This window comes from Perognathus longimembris, chromosome 17 (genome assembly GCF_023159225.1).
Source record: "Perognathus longimembris pacificus isolate PPM17 chromosome 17, ASM2315922v1, whole genome shotgun sequence".
NCBI lineage: Eukaryota > Metazoa > Chordata > Mammalia > Rodentia > Heteromyidae > Perognathus > Perognathus longimembris.
This window is the reverse complement of record NC_063177.1, coordinates 33,344,161-33,370,423: the sequence shown is the minus strand read 5'-3', so window position 1 is coordinate 33,370,423 and position 26,263 is coordinate 33,344,161. Positions and strand designations below refer to the sequence as shown.

The window sequence follows — 26,263 nt, the reverse complement described above, 5'->3', positions numbered from 1 at the left end:
TATAATGAAATAGAATGAGAGTTTCCCTGTATACACTCTGTCCTGAGGAAGGTGGTGCAAGCACTCTTTGTGTACTTTGAACTTAGGGCCTCATTCTTGGTAGGCAGGTGCTCCAACACTTCCCAATCCTGCATATTCCCTTACCTAGATTGATCAATGAAAGTAAGCTGAATTTCCTCAGTATGTACTGATCTTCCCCCTTTATTTCAAATGCTTACTCTGAAGGAGTAATTTACAATTTATAGTAAATCAATGCCTTATTTTTCTTTTATACTTCAGAGAATAACATCAATAATCTCTGGAAGTGATCATGTGATATTGGGAGAATAGCAGTTTGAGAAAATAACCAATAGTTAATCTCTTTTGATTACTTTCTGTAAAATGTTTTGAAACATCATTCTCACCTCCTGTTCTACTGTCTTCAGAGGTTCAGGGCTATGGCTGACCTGGGTAAGAAGGAAAGATTACAAAAGAGAGAAAAAAGTATGTATTTACTAGGTATTAACATATTTGTATCTTTGGCTTATTCTATCTCTCATGATATAAAATTAACCTATTGTCTACTGTATTTAAAATGAGGACTTTAGGATTTGGCTTGTTTTTTTACTTAAAATCACCTCCTCTAAGACTCCATGGTATTTTGAAGTAATGTTCTATATGAGATACTATCATGTGGCTCAAGATCCTACCTGTTATTTTTTGATAAGCAACTCAGCAATATTTTTTTCTGTTTTCACAACTCTTTGGAAATGTTCCTGAAATTTATGCTAGTTGTATTTTGTACTTAACACACTAAATATTCCAATGTAGTATACTTGGAAACATTTACTACACCTTCCTTTCTCCTCACAACATTTCAGAGACTATCAGGTAATTACAAAACAAGATTCAAATCCTTTTCAATTTTTTAAAATTATTTCTATCCACACATTTTTTTTCCTCCTGTGAGACAAAGAGAAAAATATGTTTCTCTTCAACATAATACAGCCTCAAATTTCAAATACTCCTGGTCTAAAAATTCATCAAAATATTTTTGAAGGGCTGGGGATATGGCCTAGTGGCAAGAGTGCCTGCCTCATATACATGAGGCCCTGGGTTCGATTCCCCAGTACCACATATACAGAAAATGGCCAGAAGTGGCGCTGTGGCTCAAGTGGCAGAGTGCTAGCCTTGAGCAAAAAAGAAGCCAGGGACAGTGCTCAGGCCCTGAGTCCACGCCCCAGGACTGGCCAAAAAAAAAAAAATATATATATATATATATTTTTGAAAGGCTAAATATAGCTGCCAGTAAAGTTCTGCTTTTATTTTACCCTCTTACAACTACCATACCAAGATCTAAAGGGAGGTAATATACAAGACTCCAATGTAACCATCAAGGGAAAGAGAGGGCCTAGCAGAATCACTTCCTAAGAAAAAAAGCACATTCTATCCCCTAGACCAAAGTTCCAATTGCTATTCTTCAATGAAGAACCAGTGATCCTTGGAGAGGAAGTTGATTTTTCAGGGCTGAAACATCTTATTGTGTCAGCTAGGAAGAAAAGAAGTACTTAGATGAAGTGTATCCAGAATACAGATGCCAACCTAGAAGAGCTCTCAATGTCCATAGGTATAGTAATTTGAGAAACTAAAGAAATAATTGGACTAGATAGTCTACTAAACAAAGTACATATGCAGTGAGTTCAACTGGAAGCAAGAACAGAAGGAAGAAAGAGAATAGCTATTTTTTTAATTCTAACTAATAAATGTAGAAGCCTAGAGAAAACAGAAAATAAGCATGAGCAATATTTTACTAATAATCGCTGAGGGCTAAGTCCACTAAATGGATGCTGTTATCCGTGGCTGACAATTTAAAAAGAAACAAGGTGTTTACAGTCCCAAAGCACATTCACCAAGGCTCTTTTAAATATAAAAGGAAAAGTAAACTGGGCATGGTAACACACACCCATAATCAAAGTACTTGCAAAGTTGGAGCAGGTGATTGACTTTGAGGCCAGTTTGAGTTACATAGTGAGATATTGTCTCAAGAAGGAGTGGTAGGGGCTGGGAATTCGGCTTAGTGGTAGAGTGCTTGCCTTGCATGCATGCATGAAGCCCTGGGTTCAATTCCTCAGCACCACATAAACAGAAAAGGCCAGAAGTGGCACAGTGGCTCAAGTGGTAGAGTGCTAGCCCTGAACAAAAGAAGCTCAGGGACAGTGCTCAGGCCCTGAGTTCAAGCCCCAGGACTGGTGAAAGAGATTGAGGAAGAGGAGGAGGGAGGGAGGAAGGGAGGGAGGGAGGGAGGGAGGGAGGGAGGGAGGGAGGGAGGGAGGGAGGGCAAGAAAAACAGAAAGAAAAAGTGAGAGAAAAAAAGGGGAGAAAGGAAGGAAAATGAGAGGAAGGAAGGAAGGAAGGAAGGAAGGAAGGAAGGAAGGAAGGAAGGAAGGAAGGAAGGAGAAAAAGGGAGGGAGGGAGGGAGAGAGGGAGAGGGAAGGAGAGAGAGAGAGAGAGAGAGAGAGAGAGAAAGAGAGAGAGAGAGGTGGAGCAGGGGTGTGGCTCAATGGGAGACACCCCTCCTCCCTAGATATGTAAAGCCCTAGGTTCTACCCCCAGTACCATGGGATAGGGGAGTAAGTAGTCATATTACACTGTCACGTAACACATCAAGTGAACCAAAATGAGTGCTACTATGGTAAAGTGATAGTATAGTATTTTATCTCCTGATATGACACATTAAAAAAAGGTGTAATACAGGCTGGGAATATGGCCTAGTGGCAAGAGTGCTTGCCTCACATACATGAAGCCCTGAGTTCGATTTCCCAACACCACATATATAGAAAACGGCCAGAAGTGGCGCTGTGGCTCAAGTGGCAGAGTGCTAGCCTTGAGCAAAAAGAAGCCAGGGACAGTGCTCAGGCCCTGAGTCCAAGCCCAGGACTGGCAAAAAAAAAAAAAAAAAAAAAAAAAAAAGGTATAATACACTAGGCATGTGGTGCATGTTTGTAATCCCTGTACTCAGAGGCTGAGGAAGAAGGGGGCAAGTTTAGTCCAGCCAGGACTACATAGTGAGTCATGCTACATATTAAACCACATAATTTTTTATTTTGAGAAATAAGAGAAATAAATGAAAAAGAAAAATGACACACACCAAAAGAGACTAAAGAGATCTGATGACTAAACACAAATCTGGGATCCTATACAGTACTAAACCTGGGTATTAGCAGAAAAACTGGTGACACTCAAATATAAGTCTGTAGTTTAGCTAACAGTATTATTAACCACTGTTGTTTTCCTACTTTTTTTTTTTTTTTTGGCCAGTCCTGGGCCTTGGACTCAGGGCCTGAGCACTGTCCCTGGCTTCTTCCCGCTCAAGGCTAGCACTCTGCCACTTGAGCCACAGCGCCACTTCTGGCCGTTTTCTGTATATGTGGTGCTGGGGAATCGAACCTAGGGCCTCGTGTATCCGAGGCAGGCACTCTTGCGACTAGGCTATATCCCCAGCCCCTGTTTTCCTACTTTTGAAAATAATTTTATAATTAGCATTCTGAGAAGCTAGAAGAAAGATTTATGGAAACTGCTATTTTTACAACTATCTTGCAGTCTAACTTTTTTTAACTTTTAAAAACTTTTAACTATCTGAAATTTATGAAATTACACACATAATAGAACTTTAATAACAGTAACAGGAATATGTTTGAGTTACTTAAGAGATTCAAGCTTGTGAAAAGTAAAACAACAAAATGAAACAACAACAACAAAAAAACAGAAACTACTTCAGAACTTAAGCACACATGGAGGAGGATGGAAAATTCTTTTCAACAATAATGCTGGCTCTGTTCAGAGTCTCCTGTTCTGTATGCTAAGCACATCCCCTGAAGAATGCAGCACACATTGACCATTGCCTTCCCATACACCCAACTCTGCTAACAAGCTACTCACAGCAGATCTGCTCAAGTATTTCAGTCACATGGTTTTAGGAGAACTCTAAAATTTGCCCACGTAGGTACCATCCAATTATCTTTTAGTTAAAATTGTTGTTCTCCAGTATGGAGGTTTTTCAAAAAGCTCAATATAGACCTACCCTATGACCCAGCCATACCACTCCTAGGCATCTATCCTAAGCAGCAGGTCCCAAGATATCAAAAAGACATTTGTACTTCCATGTTTATCGCTGCACAATTCACAATAGCCAAAATATGGAAACAACCCAGATGCCCCTCCACAGATGAATGGATCCAAAAAATATGGTACCTATACACAATGGAATACTACATAGCGATTAGGAATGGTGAAATATTGTTATTTGCAGGGAAATGGTCAGAACTTGAACAAATAATGTTGAGTGAGACAAGCTAGAACACAGAAAACAAAGGGGCATGATCTCCCTGATATATGACTGTTAAGAAGGGGTGACAGAGAGACAGTAGAGACCAGGTCTGTGAAACCAAAAACTGCTTGTCAAATGGTATTTCCCACAGGACTGGGTCAGCGACCCAACATTATGTAACTAAAACCAAACAACTATTCAACATATAAAGGTCAAAAATTGACCTCTCAGTGGAATACAATAGCTCAAAAGCTATGTATGTACATTCATATAAGACTACTGTCGACATATTGTCTAATCTCAACATTACATTTAAAGCCCTAGGTGAATTTTCTTGGGCGTAGGCCACGTGGCTACTGTATATGTTCTTGGTACACTGTGTATTGTATATATGTCTACCTGACCCAGGGAAGGGAAAGAAAAACAGGGTGTAAGATATCACAAAAAATATACACACTGCCCTACTATGTAATTGTACCCTTTTTGCACAACACCTTGTCAAAAAATTTGTGTTTAATTAATAAATAAATTACAAAAAATGGTTGTTTTCAATCTAAAAGTCACATTATACTAACAATCAACACCCTAGTATATATTCTTTAAAAGAAATAATACAGGGCTTGGAATGTAGCTTAGCGGTAGATGCTTGCCTAGCATGCATGAAGCCCTGGGTTCGATTACTTAGCACCACATAAACAGAAAAAGCCAGAAGTGGCACGGTGGCTCAAGAGGTAGAGTGTTAGTCTTGAGCAAAAAGAAGCCAGGGACAGTGCTCAGACCCTGAGTTCAAGCACCAGGACTGGCAAAAAACAAATAAACAACCAAAAAAAAAACCCATGCAAACATTTCTGGGGAGAGAGAGAGAGATTGAGAGAGAGAGAGAGAGAGAGAGAGAGAGAGAGAGAGAGAGAGAGTTACCATCCATATAATTTTTATCTTGTTTTCTAGGCCTTGGTTATTCACTACAGCATTATTTATAATAGCAAAGTCTAAGGAAAGCCAAGTTGTTCCATCAATAAAGACCTGCATTACAATTGGGAATATATGATCTTTACCCTTGCCCATCTTCTAGAATTCTGATTTGTCAATTATCTCTTTACTATCATTTCTCCTGTTGAATTCCAGGCACACAAACAACGTGGTCATTCCCATCCTAAATAAAAATGCCCTGCCATCTCCATCTCTACCTTAAGAAAGCCTTTTTCTCTCCCTCGACTCAATCTTTCTGGAGTAGGCTATATAGGCTATACCCCTTATCTCTTCCTTTTATAATTCATTATTCTTGTTTTACTGGCAACTTAAACTGCTCAAATCTACAAACTTACAAACTTACAAATTCAGTCTTCACTGTATTCGACTTCACTACACCAGATGACTACTGACAATTCCTTCCACTCAAAACCTCTCATCCTTTGCCTGCCAGAGCTAAAATCTCCTAATCCCCTCCTCTGTCACAACTGTTGCCAATGCCCTTCTCTTCCCATGCACCCTTTTACATCTCACTTGTAGTGCTTCTCCCCACTACCCCCAACACAAACACACACTGCTTTCTTCTGACACCCTATGACTTAGCCTCTAACACCCTATGCCCAACTCCTCTCCTTAGGAAGGGCCTCCCCATTCTGTTCAGGATTTGACAGCCAGAATGCCGTTCTGCAGGGATGTTCTTTATACTACTGCTTGGGCTCGACTTTCCACACTAGGCTATTCCCACATGGAAACTCTTCTAACATTGCTTGGGCTAGGATACTTACCCCAGTTATGTCCTAATAATAGATACTAATCTATTAGATACTAATCTTGCTTAGACCTATATAGTAGCTCTGGAACTAAATTTTTCAGAAAGAGAAAGTGAAAATGAAGCTATACGATATTTATTAGAGCTTTATAGTAAGTCTATGTGGTAGGGAAAATTTCTTCACTACTTTAAGAATGTCTTGATTAAACAACCTTCTGTTCTCAGTTTCCTCCTTTATTTGCAACTTGTTCATGAACATAATCAATTAGATGAGAAAAAAAAAACCTGTCTTAACAAGTTTACCCTACATTTACCACTTTTTTTCCCCTTTTTTCTCAGTGGTAGGGTTTGAACTCAGGGCCTAGATGCTGTCCCTGAGCTTTTCTGCTCAAGGTTAGTTAGTGCTCTACCACTTTGAGCTACAGCACCACTTCTGGTTTTATAGTGGTTAGTGCTCAGGCTAGCTATTCAAACCTTAATCCACAGATCTCTGCCTCCAGAGTAGCTAGGAATACAGATGTGACCCACTGGTACCTAAACTAACTACACTGAATACTTTTAAACTAAGTTTTTAACCAAACGGCTTCCTTAAAAAAAAAATTCTTCTAGAAGTCCTCCATACAAAATCTTGGTTGATCATGCCATGTGAAATTCCTCTACTCCACTGGGCTCTGGTGGCTCACATCTGTAATCCTGATTGTTCAGGATGAGATCTGAGGATCATAGGGAGAAGCCAACCTCAGGTGGGAAAGTCTGTGTGAATCTTGTCTCCAATTAACCACCAAAAAGCCAGAAGTGAAGCTGTGGCTCAAGTGGCAGAATGCTAGCCTTGAGCAAAAAAGCTTCATGTAAACTGTGTTGTTTGGATTGGTTTTGAAAGGGGGTATATTTCCTACTGATAATCAATCAAGGTAAAACCTCTATGTGTAGAAACTAGAAAGAAAAGCAGTTAGAAATTCTGGGAAGAAGTCAAAGTTGGATACTGAAACTTGTGAACATCCATATGTATATGATTTTCACAGACACAGAACTTGATTTTAAGAAAAGGCCTGGGTTTTAGACCCGTCCTCCAACATTTAGAGGACCAAAAGGAGAAGCAAAACCAGCAGGGAAGAAGGATTGGTGAAAAAAGTCAAGTGTTTGGGGGTAGGGAGAAGACTCTTAGGAGCAAAGTGAAGAGCATATTTCAACAAGAAGAATGAATTCACATTTGTCAAATACTGCTAAAAGATAAAGTGAGAACAAAAAACTTTCTACCAGATTTTGAAAGAAGGAATTTTTTTAAATATACAATGAAATATAGACAGATTATCCTCAAAGTTCTCAGAAGAAATGAAAGTTATAGGGTATTTTCAGTTAGAAGTCTACTCCAATTCTATCTCACATGGAAACCAAGATGAGGTCCATAAAGGAACTTAATCTGTGATTCTAGGCCTGGATAAAGACAGAGAATGACACCTGATTCTTTATAAGGGCTTGAGTAAATAATAAAATTACTTCTAATTATCAGATATATTTCACATTTGTAATATGACACTTCATTTGACAAACTGTAATCTATTGAGCCTTTAGCTGTTTTAGTGGCTCCATGTTTAGACCAAATATGTGAATATATGTGTGCAGGGTGGTTTGGAAACTTTCTGGGGGGTACTGGCCTTATTAATTTCAGTGAGGACACAAAGTTCTTAGGTTTAAATCCTCATTAATCATTTCTTAATTGGTTTATAACCTGCCAGTCAAGTTCTGCCACAGCTTGTCACTAGATTAAATAACACAGAGAATTAGAATAATCTCTCTCTCTCAATCTGTTTCTCTCTTTTATTTATTTTTGTTTATGTGGTACGAGTGTTTGAACTCAGAGCCTTGCACTTGCTAGGTAAGTGCTCTACTGCTGAATCATGCATGTAGCCCAGTTTTTCACTGGTTATTTTGAACTTGCCTGAGCACTGATTAGACTACTTTAGACTCCCTACTGTTCCTGGGGTGATAAGAGTATACTACTGAGTCTGGCTAAAATGTAGTCTTGTAGATTTTTCTGAGAGGGCAGATGAAGAAACAGGATGTGCCCATTCTGTCTTTTATATAGCTTGGGACGATAGGCACACACTACTATGCCCAATTATTGGTTAAACGATTTCTCAACCTTTTCTACCTGGGCTGCCCTCAAACTAGGATTACTGGTGTGAACCAACGACGCCTAGCCAATAATTTTGTTTGGCACATTTTTAGATAGTAATTAAAATATGGCTACATATTGCATACATATTTGATATTAAAAAAAAGTATTTATTAAAAAAGTATTCCTTTTGTTTTGGGAAAGAGGATGGGTATGTTGGAGAACCCATTTAACCTAGACACAGTCTAAAAAATAAAAATCCAGTGTGGCCACAGGAATAAATGACTGTGGACTAATACTGAACTAATAGCTGCCAAACTGAACAAGAAGCAGGGAAAAGGGAGAGACCTTATTATTAAAAATGCTACAGACACAGCATGATGGTTCACACCATACATAGTCCTAACTCATGAGGCAGAGATCAGAAGCACCATGTTTCAAAGTATGGGCAAAAGTTAGTAAGATGCTCATCTCAACAATCAAGCCAGGCTCAGTGGCACAAGAAGGAATGCTGGGTAGGATAACTGCAGCCTAAGGCTGGTCCTGGGAGTATTAAAAACAAAGAAAAGGGCTGGGAACATGGCCTAGTAGCAAGAGTACTTGCCTTGTATACATGAAGCCCTGGGTTCGATTCCCCAGCACCACATATATAGAAAATGGCCAGGAGTGGCACTGTTGCTCAAGTGGCAGAGTACTAGCCTTGAGCAAAAAGAAGCCAGGGACAGTGCTCAGGCTCTGAATCCAAGGCCCAGGACTGGTAAAAAAACAAAAACAAAAACAAAGAAAACATTCAGCAAAACCCTATCCAAAAAATAATTAAAGGGCTGGAAAGGTGACTTAGTGGTAGAGTGCTTGTCTAGCATGCCCTGGGTTCTATTCCTTGTTACCACATAAACTGGAAAGGCTGGAAGTAGTATTGTGGCTCAAGTGGTAGAGTGCTAGCCTTGAGCAAAAGAAGCTCAGGAAGGGTACCTGGGCCCTGAGTTCAAGCCCCAGGACTGGCAAAACAACAACAACAAAAACAACTAAAGACAAATGAGGTAGAGTGCCTACTTAGTAAGTGAGAGGCCCTTACTTAGTTCAACCTGCAGTACCACCAAAAATAAAAACAAAAAATTTAACTTCTAAGCCAGGTAATTCTTTAAAAAAACACACACAAAAACAGCATATTTTGAGTACCTACAATGTGCTGTAAACTTTTCTAAGTGCTAGGAATACAGTAGTAAATAAATCTCCTGGGGGGCTGGGATGTGGCTTAGTGGTAGAGTGCTTGCCTAGCATGCATGAAGGCCTGAGTTCGATTTCTCAGTACCACATAAAAAGAAAAAAACTGAAGTGGTGCTGTAGCTCAAGAGGGATAGTTTTAGCCTTGAGCAAAAGGAAGCCAGGGACAGCACTCAGGCCCTGAGTTCAAGCCCTAGGACTGGAAAAAAAATTCTCCTATCTGCAGTTTATACAGGTAAAAGGTATACTTCACTTTGAGTCATGAATAAAAAGTGATGTGGTTAACTATAATCTTTCTTATTTTAAAGATGGAATTTATCATCTCAGTGTGAAAAAGAAACAGGAAAATAAACAGATGAGAATATATTAGGAGCTGGTAAGAACTATTTTTACATTCTAAGATCATGTATTTATTATGAAGAGAAATATAAAAAAAGAAGATAGGATACAAGTACTTCATTTGAATACTAACAGGTGGCCTATGTGTTTTATGACAGAGTAGGTTTTATAATATAACAAGGCTTCTTTTTTATAATCAAACTTTAAGCATATTCTTGTTTTTTGTTTTTGCCAGTCCTGAGGCTTCAACTTAGGGCCTGGGCATGCAAACTTTTGTGCTCAAGGCCAGGGCTCTACCAATTGAGCAACAGCTCCATTCTGGCTTTTTGGTGGCTAATTGGAGATAAAAGTCTCATGGACTTTCATGCCTGGGCTGGTTTTGAACCAGGATCTCAGATCTCAGACTCTTGAGTGGCTAGAATGAAAGATGTGAGTCAATGGCACCGGTAAAGACTTAAAAACGAATTATTAGTGTATCTCCACTCTTAGGGATGTTGGTCAGGGGTAGAGAACATGAATAAAGTCCTGGTTTGATCCCTGATATGTAAACAAACAAACAATCATATATACATACAACAGAATTAGGTTCATTTACAGTGGTTCACTACTCTACATCATATTATGTAGTCTAAATAAAATAGAAACTAATTTCTATCATTAATATGCCAAGCAAGATGTAATAATGCTTCATTTCTTTTCCTATATAAAAATAGAATACTAAAAACTTATACATATCTAGAAAAGCTCATTTCCAATTTTTTAAAAAAGGTTTCAATTTTACAAAATAAAATGCATATAAACTATATAACATTCTGGTTGTCTTGTTACTTCTACTTAGATGAAAAGAAAGTTTATAAAAGTAACCTGGCAGCCTCAACAGAATAAAGCTTACCTTCAGGCTGGTATGAGAACGTGGTTGACTTAATTCCTGAAATTTCCATTGCTCTGATCCTGGGGTCTCACCTCCTTTCTGAGTGTCAGGTGTAAGTAATCCGTCTCCAGCAGGTAATGGGAAAATCCCTAATGATATAGGGCGTTCTTTTCTATTTGGAGAGGAGAGAAAAAAATTAAACATTCATTTATTTTTATTTTGCCACAACTAAGCTTGGATTGTCACAATTTTGTAGTAAATAATAATTCTTAAGTCATACTGTCGGTCCATTTGAATGAGTGAACTTACCAAAGAGATATCTATGAAATTTAAATTAGCCTCAGAAATTACCTTAGAAAAATGTCAAGAAAGTTTAGGAAATGTGGTAAGCTACTGATAACACTTCCCCTGGATGCAGTCGGTGGTCTGGCCTAGTTAGTTTCACATGAAGAAGCTCTATGAAGCAACTGCAGCCTTGTCCTTTAAGGAAGCCCAACCTCTGCTTCTAGTCCCCAAGTCTTTACTGAAGCTTCTTCACCCCAGGCAGAGAGCCTAGAGGGAAATCAGTATGAAAACCAAGTCAAGGCTATCAATTAAATGGCAAAAAGGACCCTAAAAGTTTTTTCTTTCTCCTAAAGTAGAAAAGTTGTATTTTTCCACATGCCCCACTATAGGAGTGCCTTTCAGGAATAATACATATGAAAAAACCACTTTGAGTTTTCTCCCAACAAGCAGCCCAAAAAATTCCATGAGAGAATTGTTGACTATCAATGTTTTGTGGAAATTTTCAGTTAAAACTTATCATTTTTATAATAAAATTTCAACAAGAAACATATGCTTTGTTGATCTAAAGATTCTAAATGCAAATGCTTTTAAGAGGATAGAAATGAGATCACTATAACAAATTCATCAATTCTTTAAACTTAAATGCTGGAGAACAATAAGAACAATAAAGGACAGAATTTTAATGCTAAATCTATTATTAAATTAAGGTGGTCATCTATCATTTATCACTGATCCATAGCCCATGCTAGTCAGCAACAAAGGCTTTTTTTTTTAGCAACAAAGTTTTTATAAGTCCATGTCAAAAAGAAGCATCACTTATTACTTCTCTAATAGATAATACAGTAACATATTTTACTTGTCAACAGTTCCACAATGTGGAACTTGTTCCTTATTTTAAATCATACCTTCTCTGTTGCTTTTTTTTCTCTCTTGTATTTCTTTCCTGTGGTTTCACCCCCTCTATCACTGTATCTGATCTTAGTACCCTGTATACTGCACATAAGTGTATTATAACTTAAGGAAGGGAAAGGGAATACCAAAATCGAGAGACAAAGGATTAAAAGACAAACGATTCCAAAAGCAATACCTTTCTGTTTCTTTAATCTTAAAATGTCCCTTCTTTTATTAAAGAACATGAACAGATGTTGATAGTGAGGTTTTTTTCTCCCCAAGTCCAAAATGAAAAGTTGCCAATCTGATAATTATACTAAATTTTGAGAACAGAAAAATCCAAGGGTCTAAGATTAGTACTTGACCTCTATTTTCTTTCCCCAACCCTCTTTCTATTTTTAAAATTTATTATCTTTAGGTAGTTGTTCAAGGGAGTTGCCATTCAACAAAGCATATGAATAAAATGTGCCTTGGTCAATGTCACTCCTTTAAACATTCTTACCCCCACCCCCCAAGCTCCCTCTATTGTATCCCTCCTCTATTGTATAACATACTCTTTCAAGCCTTAATTAAAAGGTGACTGGGAATTTAATCAGACTTGAGTCTAATGGAAAACTTTATAACCTAAAGCACAGAGGTAGCTGGGAAGATAACAGACTTCAAGTGAATTTGTCACACTGCTAACAGGAATCAATATATAAGCTAGTCATTATAATATTTTCTTATATACTGCCAACATGTTAATTTTCATACATATTAATTACCAAAAAAAGCTTGAAACTTTTGGAGGTAGTGTCAAATTCAAGTCTTAGTTTTCTACTAAATCTACAATTCAAAATACAAGTAAAGCGTGCCTGTAATCTGAGCTACTCAGGAGGTTGAGATCTGAGGATCACAGTTCAAAGCTAGCTTGGGCAAGTTAAGTCCAGGAGACCCTAATCTCCAATTAATATGTCTTAGCAGTAAAGTGCTTGCCTTGCATGCATGAAGCCCTGGGTTCGATTCCTCAGCACCACATAAACAGAAAAGGTCAGAAGTGGAACTGTGGCTCAAGTGGTAGAGTGCTTGCCTTGAGCAAAAAGAAGCCAGGGACAGTGCTCAGGCCCTGAGTTCAAGACCCAGGACTGGCACACACACAAAAAAGTCTTGGGCTGGGAATGTGGCTTAGTGGTAGGGTGCTTGCCTAGCGTACACAAAGCCCTGGATTCAATTCCTCAGTACCACATAAATGAAAAGAGCTGTTTCAAGCCTTGAATTCAAGCCCCAGGAATGGCAGAAAAGGAGGGGAGAGGAAGAGGGAGGGAAGGGGGAGAGGAGGGGAGGGGAGGGGAGGGGAGGGGAGGGGAGGGGAGGGGAGGGGAGGGAAGGGAGGTAGGTCTTGAGTTCAAGCCCCAATACTGGCATGTACACAAAAAAAAAAAAAAAAAATTTGCCCAGGCCCTAAGTTCAAGCCCCATGATGACAATAATAATAATGATGATGATAATTTTATTTTTTTCTGGATTCTATGTTTTTAAATTCCTTAAAGCCTCAATATATAGATCTATATGCAAATCCTTCATGTACTAATAATATATACAAGTAATGAGACTGTTCCTGAGTTTTATTAATCAGGAAAGAGCTGGGCATGGTGGTGTATTCAGCAGGTTGAGGTAAGAGAATGAGGAGTTTGGGGGCCAGCCTGGGTGCTACTTAAAGAGTTCCAGGACAACCTGTGCTCCATATACTATCTCTAAATAAATATAAAATAATACACATACATAATTCAACGCTTACTTAAGACTGTAGATGTAATCTAATTTGTGTGTTTAACTAAAATTTAATATGAACTGGCCTACAAATGAAATGGAACATACTGAAGGATCTAACTACTTAAATTGTTCTTAATTTATCTAAATCCACAATTAGTATTTACTTATTTTGTAGCTGTTTAAATAATAAAAAAACATATTCTGAACCTTTTAAAATCATGCACAAAACAGAAATCTGAACAAATCACATACTTTGAGTTTGATAAATAATAAAACATTAAAAGTCCAAACTGTAAGTCTCTAACATGCAAAAGATGGCTCTTACAAGCTACTAGCAGAGTGAACAGCAGTAAAGCTACAGAGATTAATGACTACCCCCACAAATAGGCATGGATATTTATCACCCAGGACTACAAAGAAAAGAAAGGGTGACATCTGACCCAACAATAGTGAATAGGCTTTGCAAAGCTTTCCCAACTTTGATGTGCGGAAATGCATTGCTGCCCTAAAAAGTTAAAACCCTTTAAAATGTATTTTATTTTAGAAGGAAAACATTTGAATTTTTGCTTCCTGTGAGCTGTTATTAAAATTATAAAATTTTAACTTAATATCAACACCTCCATCAGGCAAAGGATAAAAATTAGAACAAAATGAATCCATGGTCTGTGTCTAATTGTTTGCAAGACCTAGCATGAAAGATATTTGTTCCTAAATACTCAGAAGCTAAGCCCAGAGGTTGTATACACTTACACCTGGTGCTCTACTCCTGCTCTCATTTCACTCTTTGAACATTCTGTCTAAAACAAGATCATAATGACCTTGTACTTAAGTGTAAGTACAATATAAAAATCCTTTTCTTTGCTCAGAAATTTCTAAACACAAAGCAATATTCCTAAGTGGTGGCCTCTAAATTACTAAAAATAGGAATAGACATTTTAGCTTCAGGCCATTTTCTATTGTTTCAATCTGCAATAGAAATGGTTACAAAGCAGACCACGGTAATAAAATTTCTTAAAACCAGCCAAGCAAGGGCTTCTAAAAGACTAGAGTACCTGAGTATCCTTGGTAGGTTCTGCGTCAGAGCTGGCACACCGGTAGAAATAGAAAAGTGCACAAGCAGCAAAACAGAGAGAGATACTAAGATAGCAGAATTAATGACCACCGCCCCGCCAACAAAGCCAAACACAAACAGCAGCATGCATCCAGGACTCATGGCGCTGTGCTGGCATGGTGAAACGTCCGAAGCAGGAGGCCTACACGGGGGCCAAAGGGGTATCTTTGTAGTGAGGATCTGTCATTCAGCTGCTGCCACAAAAACAATGCCATCAGCAGCAGCTTTCCACTCCATCCTGCAGCGGCTTCCCAAGCGATGACGTCATTCTGCTCTCCTCACCTCATAACCATAGAGCTGCTGCTGCTAGCATTTATGCAGCAATCCAGAGCGACAAGCAGCCTGTTAACTATTTTCCTCTCTAGTAAGTGTCTTGGCTTAGCCCATTGGCTACAAAGCTAGACATCTGCATAATTTATTCATGCTCCTACACCAAACAGATGGATAGCTAATCCTTTCAAACATGCCTGTCTGCAACAGAAAGGACCAACAATATAGAAGAAATGTAATTTTTACATTTCCACAAATTAGAAAATTTCATACCTATTTTAAATTTCATTAAGTAACAAAAACAATCAAAACACTGGTTTGATATGCTGTTTATATAGCATAAGTCACAATCTGCCTTTTTAATATTGAAGTTTGTTTCTCTTTTTCCACCCTATTCTCTTCTTGCAGCATTCCAACCATAGTGGAGAGCTTTCTGAATCAGCCTAACTATTGTTCCAGGATTAAAGAACAAAAGAAACAGAAATAAAAAAGACATTATTTCACTCTTTCTCAAGGCAAAATGTATGACAAAAGCTTACCTAATTCTACTATGAGCTGTAGACTCTAGTTGATCACTCCCTGAGAGCTGATGAAGTTTTGTTCTTTCTAAGTGCTCCATGTAATTATGGATCATCTATTTTCAGAAAGAAAAATAAAACACATTTAAGCCTGGAATAAAATAAAGTATTATAATAAGCCAAACATTTTGTACTGCTTTTATTTATAAGATTACTCTTAATTCGATGTAAAAGATAATTAGGAAATAAAAAACTAATGGTAGGGCTGGGGATGTGGCCTAGTGGCAAGAGTGCTTGACTCGTGTACATGAGGCCCTGGGTTCAATTCCCCAGCACCACATATACCGAAAATGGCCAGAAGTGGCGCTGTGGCTCAAGTGGCAGAGTGCTAACCTTGAGCAAAAAAGAAGCCAGGGACAGTGCTCAGGCCCTGAGTCCAAGCCCCAGAACTGGCCAAAAAAAAAAACACAAAAAAAAAACTAATGGTAAAAGAATATGCAAATGACATAATTTAAATTTTTTATAATATGTGATGCCAAATTAATATTGGTATAAACAACACAAATTAGTATACAGACATTGATAGACAGTAGAGAAAAATAATACATAGCATTTGAGAAACTTGTTTACTAAAATGCGAAATAAGTTAATGTGAAACTTCAGAAAAAGCCAAATCCTCAGTGTTTATCTTTTTCTCATGTTAAGACGGACTGGAGAAGTAAAGATCATTTTCAATTTAATTAATTTCAAACTTAACTGTTTATTTCTTGTTTCTGTAGATTTGAGAAGGCTAAAATAGTATCTCCTTTGTCTGCTAATTTATATTACTTAATATAATCATCCGTAATAGTAGTAACAAGTTAATGCAAATAAAAAACACCAAAACATTTTGAGTCTTAGCTAAGAAAACATGACAAAAATGCTAAATACAAAAGTGGAAAGCTTCAAGAATATAAAGTACATAAACTATTAAGAAATTTATAAGATCTTAATTGATTCTTTTTTTTTTTTTGGCCAGTCCTGGGCCTTGGACTCAGGGCCTGAGCACTGTCCCTGGCTTCCTTTTGCTCAAGGCTAGCACTCTGCCACTTGAGCCACAGTGCCACTTCTAGCCGTTTTCTGTATATGTGGTGCTGGGGAATCGAACCCAGGGCCTCATGTATACGAGGCAAGCTCTCTTGCCACTAGGCCATATCCCCAGCCCCTTAATTGATTCTTGATAATCTTTACTTTCACACTTAAGAAACCTAAATTTAGAATTAAAATACTTCAAATACAAATATGTCAGGTCCTGCTGGCTCACGCCTATAATGCTAGCTACTCAGGAGGTTGAAATCTGAGGATCGTGGTTCTAAGCTAGCTAGTCTGAGTAGGAAATCCATGAGACTTTTATCTCCAATAAACTATTCAGAAACGGATGGTAATGGCACTGAAGCTCAAGTGGTAGAGCACTAGCCTAGAGCCAAAAAAGTTCAGGGACAGGGCCCAGGCCCTGAGTTCAAGACACAAGATAGGCACAGGGGGAAAAAAAGTGTCCAGGCACTAATAGTTCACATCTATAATCCTAGCTACTTTGGAGACTGAGATCTGAGGATTCCCAGTCTGGGCAGGAAAGTCCGTGAGACTTTTTTGCCAGTCCTGGGGCTTGAACTTAGGGCCTAAGCACTGTCCCTGGCTTCTTTATGCTCAAGGCTAGCAATCTACCACTTGATCCACAGTGCCACTTCTGGCTTTTTCTATATATGTGGTGCTTAGGAATTGAACCCGAGGCTTCATGTATACGAAGTGAGCATTTTAACACTAGGCCATATTCCCAGCCCCTGAGAGACTCTTATCTCCAATAAACTACTCAAAAAAGCCAAAATTCTTCCCCCTTTGTTTGGTGGTTAATTGGAAATAAAGAGACTCAAGGACTTTCCTGCCTGTTCTGGCATTGAATAGATTTTCAGATCCCAGACTTCTGAGTAGCTAGGATTACAGACGAGAGATACCAATACCCCACAATAATGTTTTTAGAAGTCCTAACTTGAATTTAAAAAAAAAATGTTATAATAAAGGTGATGTACAGAGGAGTAGTCAGGTAAAGAGTACACCCTAATTTGAATTCTTAAATACTAGATAGTAATCATATAAAATTGCTTTGTTCAAATGGAAGAACCTAAGTTTTACATTAAGCATTTCAGAGGAGAAATCTGCAATTTCCCCCAGACTGCTTTTATAGTAATTAATTTATAGCCATTTTTTTCATTTAATCATCACAACAGAACAATTTTACAGATAAACTTTAGTTGCAGATCAAAATAACTTTCCCAAGCCAATAAGCTAATAATTAATTGCTCTGTCATTACATGGAGACTACAACTGAGGTCTACCTCCCTCAATCATCTGAGCCAGTTAAGCATTACAGGACTCATGCTGTATCTGTCCTTTTAGTTAACTCTCTAAGCTGGGAATGAGCTCATTGTGCTTTCTTCCTCCCACCCACAAGAGAACCCCACACTCAAAAGCATTTCCTGATATCTAAAATAATATGCATTATATTCTATAAATGTACAAAAAACAGAAAAAATAAACTAAAATTTAAAAAAAATTTTAATAATAGAACTTCACAGTATGGGCTGAAGGCATATGGCTCAAATTGTAGGGTACCAGTCTCTAACAAAAAAAACAAGCAAGCTCAAAATGCCATGGTACTAGCAAAACAAAACAAGAAAGAAACATATACGCCTGTTTTTCAAAATAAAAGAACCAGTGTAACCAAATAGAAAAAAAAAGTTTTTGTGTTATAAAAACCTACTGTGAACAAAACAAAATAGGAGAGCCTCTTAGGGCATGGATGAAGGTAGGTGCTAAAGTGGAAATGCTATGAACACAGCGGTGTGGCAGTCTGAGAAAGTTGTCATGCTTTACACACAGGCCCAGATCTTTATTTTTAGCCAGTCCTGGGCTTGAACTCAGGACCTGGGCACTGTCTCTGAGCTTCTTTTGCTCAAGGCTAGCACTCTACCACTTAAGCCACAGCTCCACTTCTGGCCTTTTCTGTTTATGTGGTGCTGAGGAATTAAACCAGGGCTTCATGCATGCTAGGCAAGCACACTACCACTAAGCCACCTTCCCAGCTCACCAGGCCCATATCTTTGACCCCATAATAATTTCCCTGAGATCGAAATTTCTTCCAAGCCTATCATTCCCCAAAAGTGTAGAAATGGAAATCTTTTCAAATGAAGTTGATGTCAGTTTTTTTTTTCCTGTAGAAACAAATGTTCACTTTTGCAAAATGGGTATGTGGAGGGAAAATATGAAATTTCACCTTACAGTCTGTCTTTCAAGAATGTAGGAAATGTGGCTTAGCGGTAGAGTGCTTGCCTATCATGTATGAAGCCCTGGGTTTGATTCCTCAGTACCACATAAACAAAAAAGGCCAGAAGTGGTACTGTGTCTCAAGTAGGTAGAGCACTAGCCTTGATTGAGCTGAAGAGCTCAATACCTGCCAAATACAGTTTTATTTAAATGTGGGTATTTTTGACATTCAGAAAATAGCTGCTATATAACCTGCTCCTGTCTTCTCAAAGCTCTATGGGTCCAGCCCTTTGTGATCTTTTCCTTCTACAATGGATATCAATTCTGTGACATTTTCCTGCTTTGGGTGGTAGTAAACCTCACTTGTCAGGACAATCAGGAAGAAAGTAAACTACGCCAGTGGCTAACACTTAAAATCCTAGTCACACAGGAGGCTGAGTCTTTTGAGGATTGAGTTTCAAAGCCAATTCTGGCAACGAAGTTGGAAAGACTCCATTTTCTAATTAACCAGCAAAGAGTCAGGGTAGAGGCATGGGAAAGCACCAGTCATGAACAATCAAGCTGAGTGAGAATACAGGGCCCTGAGTTCCAAGCCCCATACCAGAGTTAAAAATAAAATGGCAAAGCACTGGTGGCTCATGCCTGTAATCCTAGCCACTCAGGAGGCTGAGATCTGAGGATCAAGGTTTGAAACCAGCCCAAGCAGGAAAGTCCATGACACTTATCACCAATTAACTACCGAAAAAGCCTAAGTTTGAGCTGTGATTCAACTGGCAGAAGTGCTAACCTTGAGCAAAAAAGTTCAAAGACATCTTTGGGCCTGGGTTCAAGCCCCAAGACCAGCACAAAAAGAAAAATGAATGAAGGGTGGGGAGGAAGGGAGGAAGGGAGGGAGGGAGGGAGGGAGGGAGGGAGGGAGGGAGGGAGGGAGGGATTATTCAAAAGCAAATGAAATTGAGTGCAATGAAATTTTACAGCCTTTAAAAGCAACCACAGGGCTGGAAATATGGCCTAATGTTAGAGTGTTTAGATTCCTCAGCACCACATATATAGAAAAAGCTAGAAGTGGCTCTGTGGTTCAAGTGGTAGAGTGCTAGCCTTGAGCAAAAAGAAACCAGGGACAGTGTTCAGGCCGAGTCCAAGCCCTAGGACTGTCCCTTCCCCCCCCCCCCCCAAAAAAAAGCAACTACATAAGTCTCCACTGGACAAGTCAATGGAAAAATGAGAACTGAACACTAGTAGGGTTCTGTATGGAGTTCTTTTTTTTTTTGCCAGTCCTGGGCCTTGTACTCAGGGTCTGAGCACTCTCCCTGGCTTCTTTTTGCTCAAGGTTAGCACTCTACCACTTGAGCGACAGCGCCACTTCTGGCCGTTTTCTCTATATGTGGGGTGCTGAGACAAGCACTCTTGCCACTAGGCCATATTCCCAGCCCCCTGTATGGAGTTCATTGGTATCATGTATGCTTATTATGTGCAAGGCCCTGAGCTGTCTCTAATACCAATAAACAGGTAGGTAGACTAGAACTATCTTAGGAAAGAGAATTAGTGAAAACAACAGGAATTACTTTTTCTCATGTAACAAACATTGAATAAACTTGTGAAAATTTTATTTACCTAGGTATGTAAACTGAAGACTGTAATACACTACACAAAATAATATTTATAGTAACAAGATAGAAGCAAATGCAATACATAAGAGTCTGACAGAGAATTGTTTCTTAATAGCTTTGGAGAGCTGTTCATTTAAAACACTAAAAACTCATGCTCAGTGGGCTGGGGATATAGCCTAGTGGCAAGAGTGCCTGCCTCGGATACACGAGGCCCTAGGTTCGATTCCCCAGCACCACATATACAGAAAATGGCCAGAAGCGGCGCTGTGGCTCAAGTGGCAGAGTGCTAGCCTTGAGCGGGAAGAAGCCAGGGACAGTGCTCAGGCCCTGAGTCCAAGGCCCAGGACTGGCAAAAACAAAACAAAACAAAAAAAAAACCTCAAGCTCAAAATCCTTTTAGAATCATTTTAATTTATGTTATAACAATTTCATGTAAATAAATCCTTTTTGCTCAATTACCAATATAAGGATTTTTTACTAACAGTTTACCAATGCAGCATTTCCAAATGGCAAAAATTTTAGCATGTGTACATAAACTTTTGCTTAGCCAGCCAAGAAAGTAAGTAATGGAATTGCCTTAAATAACTAAATTTTTAGGCAGGAACTTAGTGGATCATGCTTGTAATTCTAGCTACTAAGAAGGCTGAGATCTGAGGATCATGGTTCAAAGCCAGCATGGGCAGGAAAGTCCATGACACTCTTACCTCCAATTAACCATCCAAAATCCAGAAGTGGAGCTGTGGCTAAAGTAGTAGAACACTAGCCTTGTATACACAAGCTTAGTGACAGTCCCCAAGCCCTGAGTTCAAACCCCAGGAGTGACACCAACCCCACCCCACCCCCCAAAAACCACAAAAGACCCTAAATTATTCTGTGTCATACTAATTCACCATATGGAAAATTCTAGATTTAAAAAATGAAAAATACAAGAAAAGTTGGTATTTGGTAATGAGGGAAATGCTACCTGCCATTTCATTTTCTGAAAACAATCCCTAAAAAATCTAATTTTGAAGAAAAATTTAACCATACTTTCTTTTTAAATTTTTATTTAAGTTTAAAAATTTTATGTCAACACATTTCATTATTCTACTTTCATACCTATAAACTATTTCAACCATGTTCCCCCTGATTCATTCTCTTCACCCCCCCATTCCTGATACTTGCCCAGAAGAGCCTGTTTCAATATGCGTGTATATTCGTTATTCTAAGGCATGTATTATATTTTAATCAGACCAGCCCCCTCTAGTGCTCGTTCCTTAACTTCCCAATGGTTTAAGTGAGATCCCTTGTGCCATCTTCATATTCTAAGTAGACTCAGGTTTCAGTATAGTATTCACCTTCCATCACTCTCTTCCTTGCCCTCTTCCCAAAAGTCCTATAATTATGATTAAATGCTACATATGTAGAGAGAAAATATATACATAGATATATATGTATGTGTGTGTGTTTTTTTAAGGTCTAGATTCCTCATGAGAGAAAATATTCCATATTTGGCTTACCTCATGCAACTTGCCAGCACATGACATGATTTTATTTTTTTAAAGGCTGAGTAAATATTCCTGGTATATATGTACTACATGACTTCCTTTTCTTTATGGCTGAGTAGTATTCCCTGATATATATTTAGTACCTTTTTGTATTCCATGATAAATATTTAGTACATTTTTAAAATCCATTCATTGACTGTTGGCACTTTGGCTGATTTCACCTCTTGGCCATTGCAAATTGTGCAGCAATAAATATGGGATGTCTCTCCTGTAAATGATTTAGATTCCTTTGGATATGTGTCCAAGAATAGTACAATGGGATCATAAAGCAGGTCTAGTTTTAAGTTTGTTGTTGCTGTGGTGTGTATGCGTGTGTGTGTGTGTGTGTGTGTGTGTATCTACATGCATGCGTGTCAGTACTATACTTGAGGCCTCAAACTCTTGCTTTTTTCACACATGGCTGGCAGTCTGTTACTTGAACACACTTCTAGTTTTTATTTCCAGGCTGTTTTCAAACTGAAACCATAAGCTCTCTGGCCTAGTGTTCTCAGTGCCGCACCACCTCTGCTCTCCAACGCCAGTGCCGCCTCAAGGAGAGGGGGTGGGTAAGGCCTCAGAAGGGGGTGGGCAAGGCCTCTCTATACCATGGCTCGTACCAAGTGGCCTGCTGGCAAATCCTCCGGCAGTGAAGCACCCAGGAAACAACCAACAAAAACCGCGGGCTCGCAAGGGTGTGCCCTCCACCCGTGGGGCGGAGAAACCTCATGGTCCCAGGCCTGGCACTGTGGCACTTCATGAAATCTGACTTTACCACAAGTCTACTGAGCTTCTGAGTCGCTAGCTCCCTTTCCAGAGTTGGGTTCGGGAAATTGCTCAGGACTCCAAAAGAGATCTGTACTTCCCCAGCGCAGATATGGGTGCTCTGCAGGAGGCAAGTGAGGCTGATCTGGTTGGCCTTCTTGAAGATACCAATCTGTGGGCTATCCATGCCGGGGGTGTAACAATTATGCCAAAACATATCCAGCTAGCACACAGCATGTAAGATTCTATCTCCAATAAACCACTCAAAAACCACAGGCTATGCTGTGGCTCTAGTGGTGGAGCGCAGGTCTCGAGCACACAGACTGCCCAGGACAGCGCCCAGGCCCGGAATTCAAGCACCACAACCAACTTAAGTCTCCCCTCCCTTTTCTTGTTACCAGTGGTTCTGAATGTTAAGACTTTTTTCCCCATGGGGTCAAAAGGTACCTAAGTATAAGAATGCCAGTGGAAAAATGGGGGACAGAAGTCAGGTATTGGTAGTTTTCCCATTTCCATTTGTGTGTGAATTTTTAATATAACTGCGGGGGTGTAAAGCATTAATGCAAGTCAAAATGTTTCAGTGATGGCTGGGAATATGGCCTAGTGGCAAGAGCGCTTGCCTCGTATACATGAAGCCCAGGGTTCGATTCCCCAGCACCACATATATAGAAAACGGCCAGAAGCGGTGCTGTGGCTCAAGTGGCAGAGTGCTAGCCTTGAGCAAAAGGAAGCCAGGGACAGTGCTCAGGCCCTGAGTTTAAGGTCCAGGACTGGCCACAAAAAAAAAAAAAAAATGTTTCAGGGCTGGGAATATGGCCTAGTGGCAAGAGTGCTTGCCTCATATACATGAAGCCCTGGGTTCGATCCCCCAGCACCAAATATATATATATATATATAGGCCAGAAGTGGCGCTGTGGCTCAAGTGGTAGAGTGCTAGCCTTGAGCAAAAAGAAGCCAGGGACAGCACTCCCTGAGTCCAAGGCCCGGGACTGGCAAAAAAAAAAAAAAATGTTTCAGTGAACAAGTTTTAGCAGTTCAACTTTATAACATTTATAAATAAGCCTGTTAAATTTTTCTGGACAATGCCAGCATTTGGATTTAAATAAAAGAATTACATTTTTTGATAACTAAAAAAAAATCTCAGGACCCCGAGTCGCTAAGATATAGGCATGAGCCACCAGTATGTTTAGTTTGTTTGTTCTGGTCATAGGGCTTTAACTCAGGGCCTAGGCCTTGTCTCTAAGTTCTTTTGCCCAAGGACACCGCTCTAACACTTTGAGCCCATGGCTCCACTTCTTGTTTTCTAGTGGTTAATTGGAGATAAGAGTCTCACAGAGGGCTGGGGATATGGCCTAGTGGCAAGAGTGCTTGCATCGTACACATGAGGCCCTGGGTTCAGTTCCCCAGCACCACATATACAGAAAATGGCCAGAAGTGGTGCTGTGGCTCAAGTGGCAGTGTGCTAGCCTTGAGCGGGAAGAAGCCAGGGACAGTGCTCAGGCCCTGAGTCCAAGCCCCAGGACTGGCCAAAAAAAAAAAAGAGTCTCACAGACTTTCCTGCCTGGGCTGGCTTAGAACTGTGATCCTCAGAAACCACCCTCCTATATTTCGTTTTTTGAGGAATTTCCAGATGTATAGTGGTTTTACTAGTTTACACTCGCCTCAACAATATATAAGGGGTTCTTTTTCCCTTTGTCCTCACCAGCATTTGTAGTTGTTTGTAAAACATGCTTTCTTTCTTTGTCCCAATATTAACACAGTTATATCTAGAAACCCACCTCCGTATGTCTTTGATGTAATGCATTATATTCTTTCTTCAGTTCTGCTTCTCTTTCTTCAAGTCTGCTAACTGAAATTAAGACATATACACTTAATTAAAATAAAACATACAGCCAGAAATTTACTTGAACAAAACCTATCTTGAAAAAACCTATATTGAGTTATTCACAATCATTAGACCCATAATCATTATCCATAATCATCAGTGGTTATATGAAATTCTGTACTAAGCAATGATGTCATTTTACCACCTTAATAAATAACACTTATGGAGATGAGGGAAGCACGGGGAAGGAGAACAAAACACCAGATTGGTTCATACATGTGTTTTTTAAGCGTGATTTGCTTTTCAAAAAAACAGATTATTTTGTGTAAGTCTTAATGTGGAATCAAAATCATTGATTCCCACCACTTTTTAGTATTCTTCAGACTCTTTCAGTACTACCCCTTTATGAAAGCCTCACTGTTTCTAAGTACTCTGTTTTTCTCGTATTGTCAATTTCAGGAAATTCATCCATCCTCATTTATTTAGCTCCCTCTGCTGATAGATTTTGTGAGTGCACTGATGTGGCACAGAACACAACTTTCATGATGTCAAAAGAAAAGAAATAAGGTTTTAGATCCCAGGATACTGAATGTTAAAATAGGACCTCACAGGAGATAATGATTAACAGCAAAGAAGAATGACTCAGAGAAGTGGTGGAGTCTGAGTGAGCCCAAGAAGAAATTATACTACTTAAACCAAATGCCAGAGAAGTGAGCATAAAAACAGCTGGAGGAGTTCACACTAAGGAGAAGTGGGCAGAGTCACAGTGCTAGTGGGTTGTCCAGACACTCACATAAATCTGTTGGAAAGCCTTGACTGGAAATATTCTCCAATTGTAAAGGTCAGTCAGCAGCTAACACACAAGGCTGTTTGTAATCTATAACCTGTGACTGGCCAAGAGCTGCAGAAGCAACTAGTGAGCTAACATTCCAAAAGCATGCATATGAATGTTTTATATGCCTAATATGCACACCTGACATCAAACAAAATGTAACATGTGCCACTCAGTAAACTCATCCTTGGTTCTAATACCTTTGCCTGCCATATAATCTGAATAGCTTAGAAACAAGTCTTTAGGAAAATTTTATCACTTTTTGTTTTGATTTGCTTTTTATTCAAGCTTTTATGTTCTCAGCCTATTAAACTGGCGAGTAAACTTACAACACAGGATACATGCAACACATGCAAGGAAATGACTGAATATTTCACAAATAGTAACACATGTGCATTGTGATAATACAATTAACGCTGCAAGATTTGGTGCTTTTTTTTTGGGGGGGGGGGGTGGCAGTATTGGTGTTTGAAACCCAGGGCTTATGTTTTGCTAAGCAGGTACTCTTTCACTTTTGACTCGTTTCTTGAATTGGGTCTCATTTTTGGCCTAGACCAGAATCCTCCTACGTATACCTTCTTTATAGATGGTATAACAGGTACATGTCACCTTGCCCAGCATTTATTGGTTGAGATAGGTCTCTCAGACCTTATTTTGCTTGAGCTGACATGCAACTGAGATCTTGAAAATTTCAGTCTCCCAAGTAGCTAAGATTACATGTATGAACCACTGCACCTAGCTTTAGTGCCACTTATGTTTTTTTTTTATTTTGGCCAGTCCTGGGCCTTGGACTCAGGGCCTGAGCACTGTCCCTGGCTTCTTCCCGCTCAAGGCTAGCACTCTGCCACTTGAGCCACAGCGCTGCTTCTGGCCGTTTTCCGTATATGTGGTGCTGGGGAATCGAACCCAGGGCCTCGTGTATCCGAGGCAGGCACTCTTGCCACTAGGCTATATCCCCAGCCCCCATTTTCTATATTTTTGAGTAATT

The 26,263-nt window shown here is 39.3% G+C and overlaps 1 protein-coding gene across 7 annotated transcripts in view; it reads right to left on the bottom strand.

Moving 5' to 3' along the window:
- The window catches only part of Spag9 (sperm associated antigen 9), a 117,401-nt gene that overhangs the window by 55,595 nt on the left and 35,543 nt on the right, over positions 1–26,263 (bottom strand). For 3 of the 7 annotated variants that reach the window (XM_048366919.1, XM_048366920.1, XM_048366923.1), the window contains 4 exons: positions 24,397–24,467; positions 15,442–15,536; positions 10,616–10,766; positions 405–446 (listed from right to left, as the gene is read on the bottom strand). In XM_048366919.1, coding sequence (XP_048222876.1) covers positions 405–446; positions 10,616–10,766; positions 15,442–15,536; positions 24,397–24,467 — 359 coding nt within the window. Of the gene's footprint in view, positions 1–404; positions 447–10,615; positions 10,767–14,573; positions 14,735–15,441; positions 15,537–24,396; positions 24,468–26,263 lie in introns of those variants that run through there. The other 4 variants (XM_048366921.1, XM_048366922.1, XM_048366924.1 and 1 more) reach the window with 2 other exon arrangements.